Here is a 22237-nt window from a genome sequence, read left to right on the forward strand (position 1 = left end):
ATCTCTCTTTCTTTTCTCGATATTATCTCTTTCTTATCTTCCTTCTTTCCATTATGTTGAATCACTTAGAGATTTTTTTTCCTGTTACTCTCATGAAATTGTATCTTAAAGGCTGATCATTGAAACGATGAACAGTTCAGATGTCAGAACTTATTTCTATCATTGATAAATTCACCTTAGGAATTTCTGGAAATCATATCATGCCAAATGTTAACTATTGAATTGTTAATTCCCTTCAGGCGATTGTTTTGATTAAATTGATCCTTTGTTATTATCATCAATGATTATTAACTTTTCTCTCCTTCTTTCAATTCTAAATCTTGAATATTCAATTAAAAAAGTTAATTAATTAGCCAGAACAATTGACTTGATGACAATTCGATGATTAAGATTAGCCTTTCTTAATATATTCAAAGTCAAACAACAATTTAAATGATTCATCTTCATTTCTGTCCACTTATTCAAACTTTAATCACCTAATTGTCAACATAATTAACTCAAACTCTGCAAACAATTAAGAAGTAACGATTTCAATTGCTAGATGGAACCACTTTACTAAGAACTTAATTTAATCAAGAAAAATTTTCTCAAACAATTAAGAACCAATTAAGTGCTAATAACATTATCAACGATGAACATTGATCAACAATTATCGTCGGTAAACTGATTAATATTTGAATTATCATCAAATTTTTCAAACAACTCGAAGGCTTGAACTTTAAATTGTTGAACAATTAAAATTAAAATTTGATTAACTGATACTAAAGGTAAATTGTATTGATATTATTATGACAGCAATTTGAATCGTCCAATTGATTTAACACAATTAAAGGTTTATCATCAATTAATTAGTCATTTTGTTTACTGATTGGTGAGATAATGATTATCATTAAAAGCGGCGGCTCTTAAACAATTAACCTTAATCTTGATTATAAATAAATCTCAACAATTTAATCAATTGATTGAAAGGATACTGTTAATTACGGGAAACAATTTAATATCTCACTAAGAAGGTAAAAACAAAAATCTTAATTATTAATCTTGTAATCAACTTGATCACAATTTAATCAATTTGTTTAATGTTTGATGTTGAACCGAAATCTACTTGACTCATTAAATTGTTATAATTAATGACGTTAATCATTAATGATTAGTTAGGGTTGGGAATTTTTTTATGCTTATTCATTATTGACAATTAATTAATTATCACGAATAACAATCAATTTAACCAGCCAAGAGAAAGTGAGAGAGAGAATCATAAGTAAATTGAATTAAATTACATTCGATTGTTAAGAATCAAATTGTGATTATTGAAAACAATGATAATCGATTGTAACTTGTTAACTAATTCAGTTAATTGACGAGCAACTTTCTGATTGGGAAAAAGTTGAAATTAATGATAATTTTATTTAGAGAGAGAGAGAGAAAAATCTTAATGATAACAATCAAATGTTGACAGTAAACAATTTATTTGATGAAAGTATGAATTTAATTCAGTTGATAATTGAATAGTTAATGATAATATATTAATTCATTCAATCAAATGGAAACCACAACAACAGGTTTGTAATGAATAAGGAGGTTGATTTAATTCAGGAAGAAGAAAATTATTATCAATGATGATTAAAATGATCTATACATCTTATTTGCAATCCTTTTCATCATCATCATCATCATCATCATCTTTCATCATCCTTATCATCACTATGAAGAAACCATTAAAAGTATCTCACTCTATCAGGAAGAGAAAAATAAAGAGCAACAAGTAATATTATTATTCTGATAAAACTCACTCCCAGTTCAAAGGAAGATAACGAGAAGATGATGAAGAAGAGGAAAAATACGAGAGGGAGAGAGAGAGAGATGATGATGATGATGATGAGAAATTCCTTCTCTTTCTTTAATCAATCATCTCTCTTTCTTATCTTCCTCTTTTCTCTCCCGTTATGTTAAATCAGTTGCAGATTTTTTGTCACAAAACTTTTTGTAGCTCAGTGATACTTTTATTCATAAAATTGTATATCTTCAAGGCTGATGAGGATGAGGATGAAGATGAGGATGAAGAGGGGGAGGATGAAGATGATAAGAGGAGAGGGAAAGTAGGTGGTGGTGCTCAACTTGGAGGGATGAACTTTTTTTCTCGAGATCGATATGTCAGTAACAATGAATATCACCGATAAAACTCCCTCCAGGATTCAAGAGATCATGTGATGAGCAACAGAATTTTTGTTCGGCCAATCGGAATGCTTTAGGCCATCATCATCATCATTATCATCATTATCGTCATCTTAGGATCATCTTCATCATCTTCAGTTGTTTCTTTCTCTCTTTCTCTTTTTCTCCAGGGAGTAAATTTTCAACTCTCGATGATTCCTGGGAGTGAGATTTTCGTTTCCCTATGTTGATCATATTGCAAGTTGATTCTTAATGATTGACAAAAACCTTTTGTCTTTGATTGAGTAAAAATCTTTATCAAACCTATAAAATCATCTTTATCACCTTCTCATCATCATCATCATCTCTCACAAACTATCTCTCTCTCACTCACTCAATTACGATTTCATTTCATTCTCTTTTTTTCAAACGAATCTTAACTTTCTCAGTGAAAATTAAAAATCGTCAATAACTTTTTTCCTCCTCCTAAATCCTCCCACCTCCATTTCCACCCTTTCTCTCTCCCTCTCCTCTCTCTCTCTTTCTCTCTCTCTCTCTTTTCTCTCTCAATTTCTTATCAATTAATCCCCTTAATCCACCATCCAAACAATAACAATTACGATGATGAAATAAAATCCCTGTGAACAATAAGAAATCAATTGTTTTGTTTTATTTCATTGTGATAACTTAACACATACAAACAAGAAATTATGTCAACCTCATCATCAAGTAAATTCATTGGATCAACAGATAATCCTAATCCTGATTCACCTTTAACAGTAAACCCATCAAAGACCAAATCAACAATAACAACAACAACCATCACATCAACAACAATACCAGGTCCAAGTAAAGCTTATGTTGATTTAAAACTTGAACTAATTGATGGTAAAATTTCAACCACTGTAATTAAACCCAATCAACAAAGTCATCACAATTTATCATCAATCTCATCACCTCAATTATCAGGATCAACAACAAAATCAATTGTTAATCAAAGTAAAACAAAAAGTGTTTATCATCATAACAACAAACATGATGAAAATAATGAACATGATGACAATAACGACGATGACGATGACGATGATGACAATAATTTACCAAATGCCACTGATTGTTTACTAAGTGAGGAGAGTGGAGGTTGTGGTGGTGGTGGTGGTGGTGGAACAGCTAAATTTGATCTAACAAGATCGACCAGTTCTAAGAGCAGTTTATTCACAGCATTTCGAGAAATTGATAAATCAATTGTTGCCTCTCATCATCACCATGATTATCAATCAACAACCTCAATAACAAGCAATACAAATACAATTGGAAATCTGAAAACATCAAGACCTTTGGTTGATCCTGAACGGGAAACTTGGGATAAGAAGACTGAATTTCTTTTGGCAGTTATTGGATTTGCCGTTGATTTAGGAAACGTTTGGAGATTCCCATTCATTTGTTATCGAAATGGTGGAGGTAAGTTCATCTTGATCGTCTTTTATTACAGAGGAAATTTGATTTATCATTTCCTCTTTTCGAGAGAGAACAAAAAAAGTAGAAAACTTTTCTTTTTCTTGCTCATTTTACATTATTGTGTTTCTTTACCTTCAGGAAACAATTCAATATGTTATCATTATTATCTTACATGAATCATTCCTTCATCATGACAATTTATCATCATCTTCATCTTTTATCTTCCTATTGTCTCTCTCTCTCTCTCTCTCTCTCTCTCTCTCTCTCTCTCTCAATTCCCTTTTCTAGGAGCTTTTCTTATTCCTTACCTGGTGATGCTAATATTTGGAGGTTTACCTTTGTTTTACCTGGAATTAGCTTTGGGTCAATATTACCGAAGTGGATGTTTAACTTTATGGAAAAATATCTGTCCCATAATGAAAGGTAATTAGTTAATTAATAGTTAATCATTTCGATGAACAAGTTAATTGTTTGAAAAGGAGAAAAACAAATCTATTTGAATCTATATAATCACTCATATAATGATCAACGTTTAGATGTATATTTATTCACCATGGAAATGAAATGAGGATGGAGATAAAAATAATGATGATATGAAGATGATGAGGATGAGGATGATTATCATTTTATCACTTTGATAAGGTTTCCAAGGAGTGAGTATTAGATTTGATTTGTTGTTGTTGTTGGTTATTATCATAATGATAAGTTGATGTTGATCAAGATTAAACATTGAAAGTCTTAATTGTTGATGTTACAATTACAATCAAACATTGACATTCCTCTTGAACAATTTATAACTGGACTCAAACCTTAACATTTAATCACATTGAAATAATATAAATGTTTAGTTACCTTAGTTACCCAATTCTTGTCATCATCATTGTCTTAATCTGATTGATACCATCATTTAATCAATTTGATTATTTTATCATTGACATTACAATTAACATTAACTCAAATGTAAATGAAAATAATACATTTCAAACTGAATCATTTGATCATTTGGTTTATTCAAATTGTCATAATCAAAGTTAATCATCTCATTGAAAAGTTTTCACATTTAAATTTTTAGTCATTTTTTTTTCATGATAATCATCATGATATCAATCAAATTGCTCAGAATTAGATTCAGTTAATTTAATCTAATAGTTTTGTTGATGTCTCAGTCAATTGAAATGTAAATGTAAATGTAAATTGAAAGGAAAAGTTAATTTATCAAACTAATAAGATTTTTTTTATTCCAATTTGTTTATCCTCATTGATACTGACCAATGGTCATGATGATGATGTTGATGGGATTTCCAGGCATTGGTTATGGTATTTGTTTCATTGATCTTTATCTGGCCTCATATTATAATACGATAATCGCTTGGGCTGTTTATTACCTTTTCGCTTCATTCAATTCTGAACTTCCCTGGACAAGTTGTAACAACACTTGGAACACACCAAATTGCCGGACACTCAAGGAACGAGGGTCAATCAATTCATCTCAATCGGTCATCAGTCCAGCAGAAGAGTTTTTCAAGTAAGAAGTGTCACTTTTTTCATATTACTCTTTCTAATCTACCTTTTTGTTCATTATCCTCTCCCTTACATACACATACACACACCTATTGGTCAGTTTATCTTGTCAATGGTTTTCCTTTCATGGGATATAAATGAAATTTCATGAGATGAGGATGAAATTTTTATCCGTTATAATGAAGGAACAACAAACTTCATCTCAACATGATAAATCTCAACGATAGACTCAATAAATTGTCATTATCTTTCTGTCTACTGAATAATATTACCTGTATATAGATGATGATGATGATGATGATGATGATGATGACAGGTAGAGTCTCATTACTCAACTGAAACTTTTACCTGAACATATTTATATAGTTAACACTTAACTTTTGTAGCAAATATCATTTATTGTTCAAAGATGATGATGATGATGATGATAAAGTAACATTTAACTATCACCTTATAGGTGAAGATGATTAGGATGATAAAGGTGATGATCATATATTTAACCATCAAAAAAAAGATGACTTCAACTTTAATCACAATCAGATTAACCTTAACTCAACCTTTTCTTACCATCATCATCATCATTATAATGAAAAAAAAAAAATTTTCCTATTTATATTCATCATATAATCAAAATAAATCAATCAATCAAATTGAAAATTATATAAAAATAAAAACATTCAAATAACCAATTGAATTGAATTGAATTATTTTGATTTATTGAAACAAAATTTGAAACAAAACTTTTGATTATCTGAAAATTAAAAACTAACGACTTGAAATATATCATTGAAAAACTAAATTAACAATCATCATCATCATCATCATTAGTATCAAAAGTATAAAGGTAATTCATCCTCATCCTCATCTTCATCAATTGTTAACTATGTGACTACAAATAACTAAGCCAATTGCAATTTAAACATGAATATAACTCACGAATAACAATTATAATTGAAAATTCATTGTTAATCACAAGCATCATGCAACATTCACAATCAACTAACTGAATAAAGTGAATGATAAATAATCTAATAGAATTTAATTATCACAATTTAGCCGTCAAGTCCTTCAAATTCACGAATCAACCGGAATCGATAACATTGGTCCAGTTAAGGTTTCATTAGCTCTGTGCCTCGCATTGGTATTTATTTTAGTATATTTCTCCCTTTGGAAGGGAGTTAAAAGTTCTGGAAAGGTGAGTTAATCGTTTTAACTTATTCTGTATTCTGATTAATTGAACTGATTAATTGATTATTTCCTATCAATTGCCATTCCCAAGGCGGTTTGGATCACCGCTACGATGCCCTATGTGGTTCTTACTGTACTTCTAATACGAGGGATTACCCTTGAAGGTTCAGGTGAAGGAATCAAGTATTACCTTTACCCTCAATGGGATAAACTACTTGAACTTCAGGTAAATTGTTATCAGATTAGGTAAAAGATTAAACAAAACAATTAACTTAATTGTTTCCTTAACTTCAGGTTTGGATTGATGCAGCTACTCAAATATTTTTCTCACTTGGTCCTGGTTTTGGTGTTTTATTAGCCCTGTCAAGTTATAATAAATTTGATAATAATTGCCTCAGGTAAATTACTCGATGCATGTTAATCACTTATTAACTGAATCAAATTAATTGTTCACTTTACAATTAGGGATGCGCTTTTTACAAGTGCAGTTAATTGTTTAACCAGTTTCATGGCGGGTTTCGTTATCTTCTCGGTTCTTGGTTACATGGCCAATGTAATGAATAAGGATGTTAGTAATGTGGTTGCTCATGGTAAGTTAATCAGCTTTTGTTTTTTTAATTGTTCCAATTATTTTGATTGATGAGAAAGACTGAAAATCGATTTTCCATGAATCGATTTTTTAAACAAGAAAAATCGATCATATGTATTCGGATTTTTTTCTATCCTTTCATTTTGATTACAATTTAATTTAATTGTTGGTTTTTGATCGTTTTTTTTGCTTTTTTTCAAATGGTAACAATTAAGGTCCTGGTTTAGTTTTCATTGTTTATCCTGAGGCAATAGCAACTATGCAATACTCACCCTTTTGGGCGGTACTTTTTTTCATTATGCTGATAACTTTAGGTTTAGATAGTACGGTGAGTACAATTTAAGATTTAATTAAGGAGAGAAAAGTTAATTTCTTGATTTTTTGTGTGTTAATTGTTGATAGTTTGGTGGATTAGAAGCCTTGATTACTGGTATTTGTGATGAATATCCTCAAACAATACGAAAAAATCGTGAAATATTTGTGGTCATATTGATAACCTTCATTTTTTTAATTGCACTGCCAACAACCACTTATGTAAGTGTAACAATTAATAAATTAACGAATCAATTATGTCAACTATTATCAACTTAATTGTGATAAAAAAAAATTTCTCATTTTAGGGTGGTAATTATGTTGTTCAACTATTAGACACTTATGGAGCAACTTTCCCATTGTTATTTATTGTTTTCATTGAGTCAGTTGCAATTTGCTGGTTTTATGGTAAATAATCAGTTTAACTTAATTGTAGAAACAATTAACTAATTGGTTCAATTTTTCCTTTCTCAGGGGCCAATAGATTTTCACTCCAAATTAAAGAGATGCTTGGATATATGCCTGGAATTTTTTGGAGAACCTGTTGGACCTACATTAGTCCAATATTTCTTGCCGTAAGTAGAGAAAAATATAAATTAATTAAATTCACAATCAGTTAATTGTGATGATTAAGTTTTGGAATGAAAAAAAAGACTATTTCTAGAGTCGAGTTACTTGTTCAATAGTAATAATAATTACTATCAATAGATGGCGTTACTATACCTAGACTTTCATTTCTTTCAAATTGAAACCAAATCCATTCACAAAAAATGATAGAAATTTTTGAGTAATAATTAGTTGAACATAATTAAAACAAAGAAATTCTATGAATAATGAATGAACTATCGAAGAGATGAGAGACATAGAAACTGTTTGTGAATAGTTCAAGATAAATTCAATCAAGCACATGGATTTCAATAGCTGGATGAAATTGTTGGTAAACAGTTTTTGTTGTTATCTAATTTACAAGTTAAACAATTAAAATACTAATCATAGTAATTGTTATAATCAGGGCAACCCCCAAGAGAGAGGGAGAGTGAGTGTATGTGTGAATATGTTTGATTAGCGAGAAAGATAACAATAAATATATTAATTATTGTAATCTTTTCTGTTGCATCACAATTAGGTAACTTTATCCTTTGCAATTATTGGTTATAAAGACTTGGAGTGGGGTAATTATAAATATCCAGCTTGGTCAATTAGACTTGGTTGGTTAATTACTGGATCATCAGTTTCCTGTGTTCCAATCTATGGTATTTATCATCTATATAAACTTGAAGGAACCTTAATGCAGGTAAATAAATATAAAAAGAGCTAAAAATTATTCTGGTTTGTGATATCAATGATTGAGCTCAATACTTTGGTTATCTTTCCTTATTTTTTTTTCTTTCTCACTTTTTTTTACTCCTTCTAATTTCTAATTTCTTGTTTCTTGTTTCTCTTTGATTTTGATGATAACATTTAATTTGGATCAGCGGTTAACTAAATCCATTAAACCAGAGACGACTTGTAACCAATCAGTTGGAACCACCAAGTCCACCAAGGGTCCTGAGGTGTGAACATATAAAAGGATCCAACAATTTCATGAAAAAAATACCAAAACCATCATCATCATCATTTCATCATCTCATCATCATCGTATTGTCATGAAAGAGAAAGATAGAGAGAGATAAAAAAAAACAAAACAGAAAAAGATAGAAAAGAAAGGCACAGCATCAACAATCGAAACAACAGAATGTTAGCAAGAAACAAAAGAAAGAAAAAAGCAAGAAATGAGTCGAAAAGAAAAGGAAAAAAAAAGATAGAGAAAGAAAGGAAAAGAAAGTTAACAAAACAAGGTCAACACACACATAAAGAAACACAGAGGAACCTCTGTCAGAGGTAGAGAGAGAGAGAGAGAGAGAGAGAGAGAGAGAGAGAGAGAGAGCAAATAAAAAGGTGTGACAGACAGTGTGGGGAAAAGGGAGAGAGACAACAGACAGAAAAAAAACAGACAGAGAAAAAAAGAGAAATAGAAAAAAAACTGAGACAAAAACAACACCAAAAGCCAGTTGGAGAGATAGAGAAAGATGGATAATAATATGGGCGATGTACTCCGGTTAAGCCTTGATAAATGTACTTCTTCAGATGTCTGAAGTATTAAAACGTAAAATAACACAGAGCACCTGATGAAGTACAAATAACAAGCTTCCATTTGATTGATTCACAGAGAAAGGGAAGGGGATCGATAGAGAAACAGAAAGCCTTGTTGTCTTGATGCTGTCGGTGTTGTGGTTAAAGCTGATGATGGTTTGGTGAAAGATGATCTTGGTGTTTGGGAAATGTAGATGTTGATGTAATGGTTTCAATGTTGTATTATGATTCCTTGAAGAGTGAAAAAACACAAAGAAAAACCAAAAAAGAAAGAAAAAAAAACGATTAATAAAATTCACAAATATTATAAAAACTGATTATTGAGAAAAATAATAAGAAATAAATTGTAACTTGTGTATTAAAATGTAAAAAGTGTAAAGAAGTTAATTGAGAAAGGAGAGGAAGAGAGAGTTAAGATTCATTGATGGTTGGAAAAAATGAATTAGCTAATATATATACACAGAATGAAGGGAGATGTATAAGAGAGAGAGAGAGAGAGAGAGAGAGAGAAAGAAAGAAATCAATCAACTGTCCATCTAAAATGTAAGTGAATGAAAATTAACAATGAATGTAAGGTAAACTCAAGAAGAACAAAAACAAAACTGGCATTAACCAGTTTCTTTTGACTCTTTTTCTCTTCTTCTTAAAATGGGCGTCGCCCTTACAGTTCGGGAGCCTTTGTACAGGGTGTTTATCAAGAAAATATCGAAAAGGTGGGTGGAGGAGAGAAAGAGAAAAAGAAAGAGAAAAATGATCACAATCAACTTAAGCGGTAGTTTTAAATTTCACTGCGTAAAGGGAATCACAAAGAGGAGGAAAGAAACAAGCTTACTACGCACGGGGAATAATTTATCTTCTTCTCTTTCTCTTTCTGTGTCTTTTCTGTTCCAAGACACCCTGTATACTATTTTCTCTCTCTCTCTCTCTCTCTCTTCACCAGCATATCCAGTAAATATTGAAAAACTGCAGACAGACAGACAAACAGACAGACGGGGGAGGAGATAAAAGGCATGGATAGAGATAGAGAGAGAGAGATGGAGATGAAATAAGAATGAGAAACTGGGGGATAACAAAAAGATGATGAAGATGAAGATGAAGATGATGAAGATGATGATGATGGGGAAAAAGATAAAAAAAAGCGAAAAAATAAGATGATGATGAAGATGAAATCGTCTTCTTCTCTATCTTTATTTCGCTCTCTCCTCCCTACATCTCTCTCTCTCTCTTACTTTATCCTTTTTTTATTCATTATTGAGTCATTAACTCTGATCCATGAATCATGGAGATCATAATCATCATTAGCATCATCACCATCATCATCATTCAGTAATAATTATAAACGTCATTATTTAATAATGATCAAAGCTAAATTAATTACAATTAATAAATGTAACTCCTCTGTACCAGACTCTCACTTGTCATTTTTTTTTTACTATGGGAATATGAATAAAAATATCTGTATTTAATCAATGATGACAACAACTTTGATTAAAAAATAAACATCAAAATCCATTCATCATGTTACATGTTTGATTATGATATTGTTTTAAAAGGTTATAACATAAGTGATGCGACACAAAAAAAAAGTGATGAAAATATTTTCACTTCTAATCGTTGCTGTCTTATGTTAACTTATTCAATCTATTTCCATGTATTAATAATTAACCTGAAAATTATTCTAATCAAATCAATAATTGTTATTTGATTCGGATGATAAAGGAAAACACGTCATCTGAGTGAATGAGTGAGTATGTGTGTGGTTGTGAGTTGATAAACATTCACAATTTATATAAATAAACACATCACACAGAATACACAAAGTTGGTTATCTCTATGCACTAAAATTACTTACTTGATAAGTTGTACTCGTCACTTTTTCTTGTTTAATTTTGTTCACCTTGTTTTAATCATCGCCATAATCAGTATAATGTCAGAATCATTTTCTCCAGGTTACTATGGATGGTGATTATCACTGAGAGAGAGAGAGGGGGAGAGAGAAACGTTGTTACAAAGTAGTTTTATACTCAAATAGTGATGGTTTTAAGCAGGATGTGTAGTAAGTGTTACAATTAAAATGGTATTTGTTTTATCCAAACATAACAGCTCAAAGTCAACGGTGGATTGAATTGATTAACCTTTTCTTTTCCTTTCTCTCTCTCCTTTTCTCTCCTACGTATATTTACCTGAACGAAAACTGGATTACACATATTGAACAAATAGTAACATCAACAAACACACATAAAAAAAAGCTTACACATGGTGATGATGTTTTATATGTTGGTGATAATTTGCTTGTTCTCCAAGAATCAATCAATGGAAATGGAAACAGTTTTTTTTTCTTTTCCTTCGAATCAATTTTTCGAACCAAATAACAAAATTGTACAGAACAGATGATCACTTTGGTAATAAATTGGGTAAAATTTGTTGTTAATTGTAAACCCAAAATCTGGTTGTTGGGAAAGAAGCCATTTTGTTTTCCTTTGTTGGAAAAAGAAAGATAACAAAAACCAACGTTGGTAACACTTATATAAGTAAATACACACAGGAGAACACACAGAGAAAGCAAGAGAGAGAGAGAGAGAGAGAGAGAAACAAAAAGCCCAAAGAGAAGGCCGGCTAAGAGAAAGAAAAGAAAGAGAAATGAAAGATAGTTGGAAATTGTATGGTTAGAGGCGCTAGAGAGAGAAAGAGAGAGATGCGAAAAACGATTAATGATGTACAACTAATGTCGATTGGTACAAATTTGTAGGTAGAAAACACGAAAATACTAATTAATATTTGACTAATGATGAAGGTTTAATTACGATGATTAAAAGAGTAGGAAGTTTACACAAAGAGAAAGAAAAAGGGAGAGTGAAAAGTAAACACACAGACAGAGAGAGAGAGAGAGAGAGAAGATGAAATCTGATTTAGATAAAAGGTCAAGAATTTTCTGACATTTCTCGTATCTTCTTCTTTCATCTTTATTGTTATAAATTGAAATGGAAGAAGAAGAACAATTAGACAACAAAAAAGACAAAAGAAAAGAGAAAAAAATTTGCCTTCGAAAACTCAAACAATACAAAAAAAAAGAAAAGAGAAAAACACAATTCAAAGTTAAAGAAAAAGGGTTAAGGTTAAAGGAGAGAAAATGTTTTGACCAATGAAGAGAAAGAGAAAAGAGAAAAGAATTAAATTCTAATTAAAAAGAGAAGAGAAAATGTGTCGCCATTTTGACGAAAAAAGAAAAAAAAAGTCAAACGAATTCCGGTTAATTCCAGTTTTTCATCTTTTCTTCTTTGTTTTTATTTGATTTTTATTCTAATTATTGATTAACATTAAATGTTTTTTTCTTTCTTCTTCTAATTGTTTCTCTTTTTCTCTAATTAATATCAAGTCAATTAATCTAAGGAAAAAGAGATGTTCGTTTTTGGAATCTTGTTAATTGTGAGTTTATCTCTTTTAATTGTTGATCAATTTCTAATTATCTTTTTTTTTATATTTTCTTTTTTTTTCTTTCTCTTTTCCATGTTTACTCAAGGAGTCATAACATACATACCATTTATATATAAATTACATCAACAACAACAAGAGATTGATCTTTATGGATGAAAGATCTTAAGCTGATTCATTTTGAAGATTGGTAAATGTTTCTATAAATATCGGTTGAATATCAAGTTGATATTTGTTTCATCTCTATCATCATCTTCATCACCATTTCACCATCATCATCATCTTTTATCTTCATCTTAATCATCCTTCTCAATCGTCTCCAGTTTTAACCTTTACTTTTTGTTGAGGTCAAAGGAGATGAATATGTTTAGTGTATATTGGGTATAAACAACAACAACAACAACAATACACCATTTGAAAGCTTTGGTTACACCGGAAATTGACTAATCCATTGAAAGAGAAAACGTCTCCCACATTTTCAAATAGCTCATTGATATTATCATACTAATCATTATCATCATCATGATTACTGATTCAATAGGAGGATAATATGGAGCCCAATCAGCTAACATTTAACTTCCAATCAACCGACGCTTATACATTCTTCATCTCTCACTCACTCACTCATTTCTCTCTCAATATATTACTATTTATATTTCATCAGGCGTTTCAAGGTAACTACCAACATCATCACCAATAACAACATCTTTTGTCAATAATATTCTCTTTCTAATCATCCACCTCGACTCTCTCTCTCTCTCTCCATCATCATCATCATTACATTTATCAACACAATTATCATTATCTTCATCACCCTTGGCACACCTTTACCATTGTAAATAACTAACCTCTAACCCGGCGATAATTTTCTGGTTCTTACTCTTCTCTTTTTCTTTTAGCAATTTTCCCCATGGTAACCCAGATGATCTAAGATAATATTTAAAGTGTGTGTGTTTCGGTGTTATCTTCATCATCTATCTGTCAATATTTGGAAGAAAAAAACGAGAAGAAAAAGCGAAAAGAAACTTTAAGTTCCTCTGTAAAGAGGAAGAAAGATACAGAATGAGAGAGAGAGAAAATATGACCAAGAGAGGAAAATATTCTAATGTTAATTATTAACCATTAGAAATGTATATTAACCATACAAGCTCTCATATTGTCTACGCATCATCAACTGGTTTCGTTGGAATATTTTTCATCATCATCCTTCCTCTTCCTCTTCTTTTTAATCTTATTCACTCTTCTACACCATCATCTTAAAACTCATTCATAACAATTTTCACTCACTCATTCAACTTTTTTTTTCTCTTCTTATAAATATAGTAAATCCTTTTGGCCTGTAAAAGATTCATGATGATGCCTACTACTTTTTTTTCTTCATCATCATCATCCTCATCATCTCTTTCATGTTTACATGTTACTTGTTGCAGACTATTGCTGTTTTTATCATCCTCATTATGAGTCACACCTTTGGTATCATGCCAATTCAGAGGATGATGATGGAACAGAAAACTCGCCTTCAGGGGAAAGCCTGAAAAAAAATGAATCTTACAAAAATCATCAATCTGTCTAACAACATCTTCTTTCATACATATTTTCTCCTCTTCTTCTACTGATTTCTCATCATAACCATCATCATTATCAGCTTTTCAGCATCATTTGTTCATGAATCAATGAAAAATATTCAACAAAAAAATGAATTGAATCAGACTAATGGTTTCTGCTTAACAAATTGTTACTACACCGCCTTTACACTCACACAAACGCACACACACACACACACACACACACACCAGCGTAGTTTCCAGGAAAGTCTCAGGAATCAACATCATCATCATCTTTATTCTTATCATGAACATGATGATAATAATCATCATCATAAACCATTACAAAAACTGACATAAAACTATCAGTTAAGGTTATTCAACTATCCAAATTAACTAATAATTCAATTGACTCAGCTTTATGCCTTTCAAATAATAATAATATACTATTATTATACATTGCCCACCAATGTTAATATTATTACCATGTGAATATCAATTAAATTTGTTTTTAAAAACAGATTATAATCATGGTAATAATTAATCATACCATTGAGACTTAATCATCATCATCGTCATCATCATCATCATGCTCTTCCTCCTCCTCATCCCTATCATCTTACTAATCATCATAATCTTTTCCAACCTAAAAATAAAACGACAAGCAAACAGTTTCCAAATCAAATTAATCTGATTGAAATACAGATTAATCAGTTCATCATCATCATCATCATCATCATCATCCTGTTAATAAACAATTAATCTAATTAATTGTTGATGATTTAATATATAAATAACTCAATAGATACACAATAACATTACATGTAAATATCTTTGGATATTTAATAATCTATTCAATAGTAGATTATATGTAAATATAATTGTTAATTGAAAACAATTAATGTGACAATTAAAATACATTTAATCAAGTTTAATACAAAAAAAGCAACAAGAACCAAAAACTAACAAAGACTAACAAACTTTTGAACGAGGGACAATTAACCATTGGTTAAAGTTAACAACAATTAACGTGACTTGATTAACTAACTATAAACACTTTTAATCAACTAATTTTTGTTTTGTTTTCTTTTTTTTCCTCTTATCAATTAAAAAGGATTCATCTTAATTGTAAGGTCAGTATTGAAGATTATTAATGATTATATCAATATAATTATCATCTGAATTAATTCAAATGATAATTAAGACGCGAAAAATTAACTAAATATTATTAATTTTAACTTTTTTTTTCTTGCTATTCTTTCATTGTTGATTATCATCAAGATCATTAATCTTATTTGCTTGATTGTTTTTCTGTTATAATAGTAAACAGATTTACAAATGATTACCTTAGTTAATCAATTAACTAATAGAATTTTTTTTTCTTTAATTACCTGAACATTATTATTAATATTGTCAATGTAACATATTGATTATCATCAATTTACTACAATTGTTAATTGTTTAAGTTAATTGTTGGAAACCTTATAACACTTAACGTGTATACTATTTACCTTGAAAATGATTAAGGTTGATGATCAGATAATAGTAATTAAAGTTTTGTCAACTTAATTTCTGTTCATTTCTATATAATTTACCTTAATTATAAACTGATTAACTTTGATTACTATCAATTGTAAAATAGTGTGAGTATGATGATGAGAAGTTAATTTAGTGAAACCAACCAAACAATTAAAAAACAATTGAAATTGTTACAATGTAAAAATATCATTTCTGATGATATGATTAAGTTATCACTCCTCTTGTTGATGTGATTATCATCATGATGATTAACTTAATCCACCTCCTAATTAGTGTTTCCATAACCTTAAGTTCATTTGTACTTTGACAATTTGTGTCAATTTGATTAAAACTAAATTTTAAGTAAACAATTAAGGGCAAATTAAATTGTCTCATTAATTGTTTTCGATCAGTTTTTTTATCATTCTTGTTATTTTATTGATCTTTTACCTTTTTCTGTATGATTAGCTGATTTGATTGGTGTTTAATTGTAGCTAATTGCTATTCAATTGCCCTCTACCTTGATTACTTTAATCAGCTGCTTATAAGTTGATGATGATTATCACAATTATCATTAAGATATAATCATGAATCTTAATTAAACATTTTTCTTGGTTTTGTTTTTCTCGTTTTATGATTAATTAACTTTTCATTTTGTTTATTCACCCGCAAGCTTAATTGCGATTGAATTTATATAAATCTAACCCTTTCCATATATCTACTTTAATTACAATTAAAATAAATCATATTAATATACATGGTTGATTGTTAATTGTTGGTAAATTTTCAATGTTTTGTTTACATCTGCAACAATCAGATTTTTCGTACTAAACGAAAATTTTACTTAGTTAATTGCTCTTGATTGTAGTTTATTAATTATTATTTTTCTCTCATTTTCTTATAATTCATTATGATTTAATCATATTTTTATCATGATTAACCTTTTTTTTTGTTGATTAAATCATGATGATGATAATAATTATGATAAAAACAACAACTCGAAACAAAAGGTTAATCGTTTACAGTTTAAACTTTTTCAATGAACTTTTTTTCATAGATTAATTTAATTTTCTTGATTAAATGAAATACAATCAAGTACTCAATTGTTGATGATGAGGATGAGGATGACGATGATGATGATGATGATGATGGTGATGATTATGATGCAATAAATTAAGTGAACCATGAGAAAAGTAAGAGAGTAAAAAAAAAGTTTCAAACTTTTTCTCAGAATTGTGATTTAGGTGAAGAAGGAAAAAAGTTCAGATCGATAACCATGTAAAATGATTATCATTTCATTGTCTGGGACATTCATTTGTCTGGATGATGATAATGACAGTGATGAAGATGAAGATGAAGATGAAGATGATGATGATGATGATAACACAATAACAATGATGATGATCAAGTAAAAGTCTAGTAACCTTAAGTTAAGAGTCAATGGACTTTGAGTCCAGAAAAGACTAGAATCTAATTGTGAATTGAATTCTGTCAATTGAATCAAGGATTATGATGATAATCATGATGATGATGATGATGATGATGGTGATGGTGATTATCAAAAAGTTATTATCACCATGAAAGATGAGAAAAGAAAAATCCAATCAAAAGTAAACACTGAAATCCAATGGTAATCATGATGATAACAAAGTTTCCCATTCAATTCAGTGTCATCATCATGATGATTAAGTTAATGATGATAAACAATTTATTTGATTACTTGAAATAAAGTCTAGACTGAGTCACAATGTGAAACAAAATGAATTGAATCAAATTGATTGTTTGTAGTTTGCAGTCAATTAAATGATTGTCATGATTATATTTTGATGGAAAACAATTAAAAATATTACTCACAATCATCTTAATTGTTGATTCATTGAGAGAAAAACATTTTCCTAATTATCGTCTTTACGTTAATTAACCAATCAAGTAAGAAAATTTTCTTTTCTCCAACTTTTTTATTCATAGAAAGTTGACAACAATTTAATTCCATTGTTAATTAGTCTCAAATTAACTAAGTTAATATCATTTTAATCATCAAAATTAGTGCGTACAATTTAGTTACCATTTTAATTTGAAACAACAATTTAAACTTGAAGATTAAATTAGGTAAATATTAAGACAATTTAACATTAACATATGAATGAATATATTAAAAAAAAAGTTAAGGTAACAATTTAATAACAATCAAGAAACAAAAAGGGAAACAAATTAACAATTACTGTTGATTATTATATAACTACAAAAGTAAATTACAAATGAAATTAATTGAACACCAACGTTTATTGATTGTTGATTGTCAATTGACGTAAATAACAAATAATCATCATCAATATAATGTAACAATTAATGACAAACAATCAATTTAAATGCATAAAAGTAACGTAATCAAGGATGAAAAAAGTGAATTATGATTTACAATCAACGAATTTAAATTAACCAAAGTGTAGGTTTTCAAAGATTAAATTTGATATTAAATAATTAACCAGTAATCTTAATCATCCTACAAGAAAGTGAATTAAATCAAAGGTAAAAATCTGAATAACAACAACAATTTAAATTGTAAATGGTTGTTAATTGTTAACCTTTTTTTTTCCTAGTGAAAATTACAAAAGCAACAACAACAAATTATAATACATTCAAATGATTATGATAATTAATCACAATCAAAGACACTTGATAAGCTAAATTTTGTTGTATGTTTGATTATTACGATGATTATGATTAAGTTGATTACCATCATGTTTAAATAAACTTAGCACTGATTCTGGAAAAACCTAATATTATTATTAAATAACAATACAGATCAAATAGTAACTTTGTATTTCTACTTGATTGTTAATCATCATCATTGTTAATTTAATAAGAGAAAAAAAATTTTCTTTTTTTCTATTTCTCTGATTAAGATAACCTTGCGTAAATGATTATTATTATTATCGTCATCATTGTTATAATATTTCAATTGTATGATTAAGATTTGAATGTGGTTTGTGATGATGATGATAATAATAACAGACAAAAGAGATTTATCTTCATCTTCATCTTCATCATCTTCATCTCTCTCTCTCTCTCTCTCTCTCTCTCTCTCTCTCTCTCTCTCTCCGACTCTCAGCATCATCTCTCGTATATTTATTATTGTGATTGAATATTAACTCGAGTTTATAATTAGGATTGAAAAGTTTTTCTTTCTTCATATCAATCTTAATACAATATGATGATGATGAGAATGAGAATGAGAATGATGATAGAAATTATTATTAACCAGATTAGACTAACCTTAATTTTGAATTTATTTACCGATGATGATAAATATAATAACTATAATGATGATGATGATATTAAATTGAGTGAATGAGTATTCAGTGTGTTCATGATAAGAGGATTGTAACAAACAAAAAAAAACTGATGATGATAAAAGTTTGGAAAAGCGGTTTTTTTATATATAAACTAAAGGAGAGAGAGAGATGATGATGATGGTGATGGTGGTGAAGATGATGAGGATGATAAAGAGTAAAGAAGATAATCTGATGGGAATGTTATTTTGTATCGAAAAATTGACGTAACAAGACATTCCAATTGGAGGAAAATCCCGTCTACATCTTTTCATGTTGATGATCTTGGTGAAGATGAGAAGATGAGAAGATGAAGATGAAGATGAGGTCTGATCTGTAAGGGGCTAATGGGAAAATTGGGATGGGTGGGGTGACGGTGGGTGGAAATGAAAGCTCAGACATGTAGATAGCCGGTTGGTTGGTTTAAAAACATGTATAGAAAGAGATGAGAAGATGAAGATAATGATGATGATGATGAATTGATGGATTGATAGAAAAGTTTACATTTTTTATTTTCTATTTTTTTCTTTCTCTTGATTTTTTATTTTTCATCTATATTTCTGATTCATCATCATGACCACTTCCGTTTGAAATGATAATTGTTGTTGATGTTTCTTTCTCTTTTTTTTCTGTTATTTCAACTTCCGTTAATCATCATTGTTCAATTAATCAACTCGGAAGTTGACATTTTTACACAAACAGGTAGATAATTAGGTTTTCCATTCATTAATCTCTTTCGACATCTTTAATCATCTTTTACTCTTAATCTTGAGATATAAATTGTTGGTCAAATGTCTGAATCGTTTCAATTGTTGAGAGGATGATGATAAACCCGCTGACCTGTCTACCATTCATTCAACCCTGTCCCTTATCCGCCTATTGATTTTGCCAGACACTTTCATCCTCATCTTCAGTTTATCTCTTATGAATATAACCATTGAGAGAGAGAGAGAGAGAGAGAGAGAGAGAGAGAGAGAGAGAGAGAGATAAAGATTCTGAATCAGTGATGGAAGTGATCACATCATCCACCCTCATCCAAATCTTCATCTTTACCACCCCCTACGTAACAATAGCAAAGATGATAATCCATCCATATTAAATGCATTACACGTTTCATCCTCTTCTTTTTTCATCCTCCTCATCATCCACTTGTCTGAACTATTGAATGTCTTTATAATGATATCCCACATCCAACTCAAAATGATGATGATGATAAAATTACCTGTGTGTGTGTCTCAGATATTCAAACTGGTTCTGATTTTTTTTTCTCCAAAAAAAGAAGAGAAAAAACCAAACTTACAAAATCTCTCTCTCTCTCTCTCTTACAAAAGTCTCACGAAGTTACAGTTTCCAGTCCAGAGAGATGATGGTAAAATTCATGGAAAAGATATTGAATATTATTCATTCAACTAATAAATAGTTTCCACTTGTAAAGTATATACAACATCTTAAAAATCCAGGTAACTCTTAAATCTTGAGACGATTTTTTTCCTTCACTTTTACAGCCCAAAGCTTTTTATCTTCATGTACTTTCATCATTGATGATATTTTCTATTCTAATTACACTCATCATCATTGTAGTAATACATAATCATAAGATAAGGAGAGAGAGAGAGAGAGAGAGAGAGAGAGAGAGAGAGAGGTGTTCATCTCTTTGGTCATTTCATCTTCTTGTTACTCCTTATATCATATTCCCCGTTGAGATAAGACCAAGATTTATGGTCACATCGATTCAGTTCATGGACATTCAAGGTCAAAATTACATCAGTTTACGACTAAGGAACGATGGAAATGATGACGATTCATTGCTTGAGAGATGATGAACTTGGTAAAAAAGAGAAAAAGAAGGAAAGAGAAGATGAAAAACAAAAGTTCTTTTTTGTATCTCTTCGTATTCCCTGTATAACATACCTGTAGTTTCTTTTGCTCCTCTTCTTCTGTCTACTTCCTTTTTTTTATAGTTACTCTTTTTCTCGTCTTCTTCATCTCCTGTCTACTTTTTTATCATCATTATCTTCTTTGTTCATCATCCGTCTATCTGTATCTCTGCTCCTTAAAAACCATCAATAACGATTTATCATTCAGACGAAACTATAATAATATTATCTCTCTCTCTCTGAGAGAGAGAGAGAGAGAAGATAATCTGTTATGATGATGTTTTTTCATCTTTTCTTTTTTTGTATAATCTTCATCATCCTATTATCATCGTCATGTCTCCTCTCTCTCTCCCTCCCTCCCTATCTCAGTCTGTCTCTCACCTTTCCTGTTATCTAGCAGTTTCATAGCTCACTTGAGCTGTTTTCATGTGTTATCCTCATTATTATCATTTATATTTACCATTCCTTTTACTCCCTAATTATTATCTTCATCATCATTTTGATTCAATGTTGAAGATGACGATGCTAATGCTAATGATAATGATGATGATATTACCCAGAAACTGTCATTTACTCAATGATGATTCAATTAATGAGCCATTTAAAGATGATGTAAACAAATATTCATTGATGAATTAATTTCAATTGATATAAACAAATAGACACACTCGATATAATCAACAAGATGAAGATAAAGATAAAGATGAAGATGATTATGATGATAAGGATGAGGATGCTTTTTGCTTAAATACAAAAAAAGCATTTTTTTCAACTACTTAAGATATAATAATAATAATATTAATAATAATAATGTTACTAATTAATGTTTATATTCACTGTTATTGTGATTTAAATTGTAATAATGATTAGAAACTGTTAAATGATTAACATTCATAGAGTGTAATATAAATATCATATAAATGAATATGTTTATGATTAAGTAATGTATTTAAATTGTTTGGGAACATAATTTACTGAATATTTTGTTGCTGTTTGTTGATGATAATCAAGCAGCAATAGAAGAGAAAAAAACAAATTGTAAATAGTTAATTGTCTATTTAATCAGAGATTGGTGATGCTAATTGTAATATATGTTATCCTTGTTATCGTCATCAATGTTTGCTGAATATATTTGGGAACATTGTAATATTATTATGCTAATCTGAAGATGATTATGAT

General features: G+C 29.6%; 1 protein-coding gene and 3 long non-coding RNA genes across 7 annotated transcripts; 3 read left to right on the forward strand and 1 right to left on the reverse strand.

The window, feature by feature from the left end:
* Window positions 1–2171: 2171 nt before the first annotated feature.
* LOC128398097 (sodium-dependent serotonin transporter-like) lies at window positions 2172–8836 on the forward strand. Its single transcript, XM_053358914.1, has 13 exons — window positions 2172–3615; window positions 3901–4035; window positions 4918–5137; window positions 6190–6328; window positions 6413–6547; window positions 6616–6719; window positions 6787–6911; window positions 7126–7238; window positions 7313–7444; window positions 7531–7630; window positions 7697–7797; window positions 8349–8516; window positions 8698–8836. The coding sequence occupies exons 1-13, from the start codon at window positions 2865–2867 to the stop codon at window positions 8779–8781; spliced, it is 2307 nt and encodes a 768-aa protein (XP_053214889.1). The 5' UTR covers window positions 2172–2864; the 3' UTR covers window positions 8782–8836.
* LOC128398100 (uncharacterized) lies at window positions 7563–11678 on the reverse strand. Of its 3 annotated transcripts, none has more exons than XR_008327045.1 (3): window positions 11539–11678; window positions 11208–11327; window positions 7563–9586 (listed from the first exon to the last, which is right to left on the reverse strand). It is a non-coding gene; the product is annotated as an uncharacterized LOC128398100 (long non-coding RNA). The 3 variants fall into 3 exon arrangements; XR_008327046.1 differs by having other exon boundaries at window positions 11423–11659; XR_008327044.1 differs by having other exon boundaries at window positions 11208–11659.
* On the forward strand, window positions 11289–11923 carry LOC128398101 (uncharacterized). Its single transcript, XR_008327047.1, has 2 exons — window positions 11289–11411; window positions 11576–11923. It is a non-coding gene; the product is annotated as an uncharacterized LOC128398101 (long non-coding RNA).
* Window positions 11924–12621: 698 nt separating this feature from the next.
* On the forward strand, window positions 12622–14853 carry LOC128398099 (uncharacterized). Of its 2 annotated transcripts, none has more exons than XR_008327042.1 (3): window positions 12622–12781; window positions 12876–13461; window positions 13687–14853. It is a non-coding gene; the product is annotated as an uncharacterized LOC128398099 (long non-coding RNA). The 2 variants fall into 2 exon arrangements; XR_008327043.1 differs by having other exon boundaries at window positions 12623–12781; window positions 14111–14853.
* Window positions 14854–22237: the final 7384 nt, after the last annotated feature.

Source organism: Panonychus citri, unplaced genomic scaffold, assembly GCF_014898815.1.
Source record: "Panonychus citri isolate SS breed McGregor unplaced genomic scaffold, ASM1489881v1 Contig00045, whole genome shotgun sequence".
Lineage (NCBI taxonomy): Eukaryota > Metazoa > Arthropoda > Arachnida > Trombidiformes > Tetranychidae > Panonychus > Panonychus citri.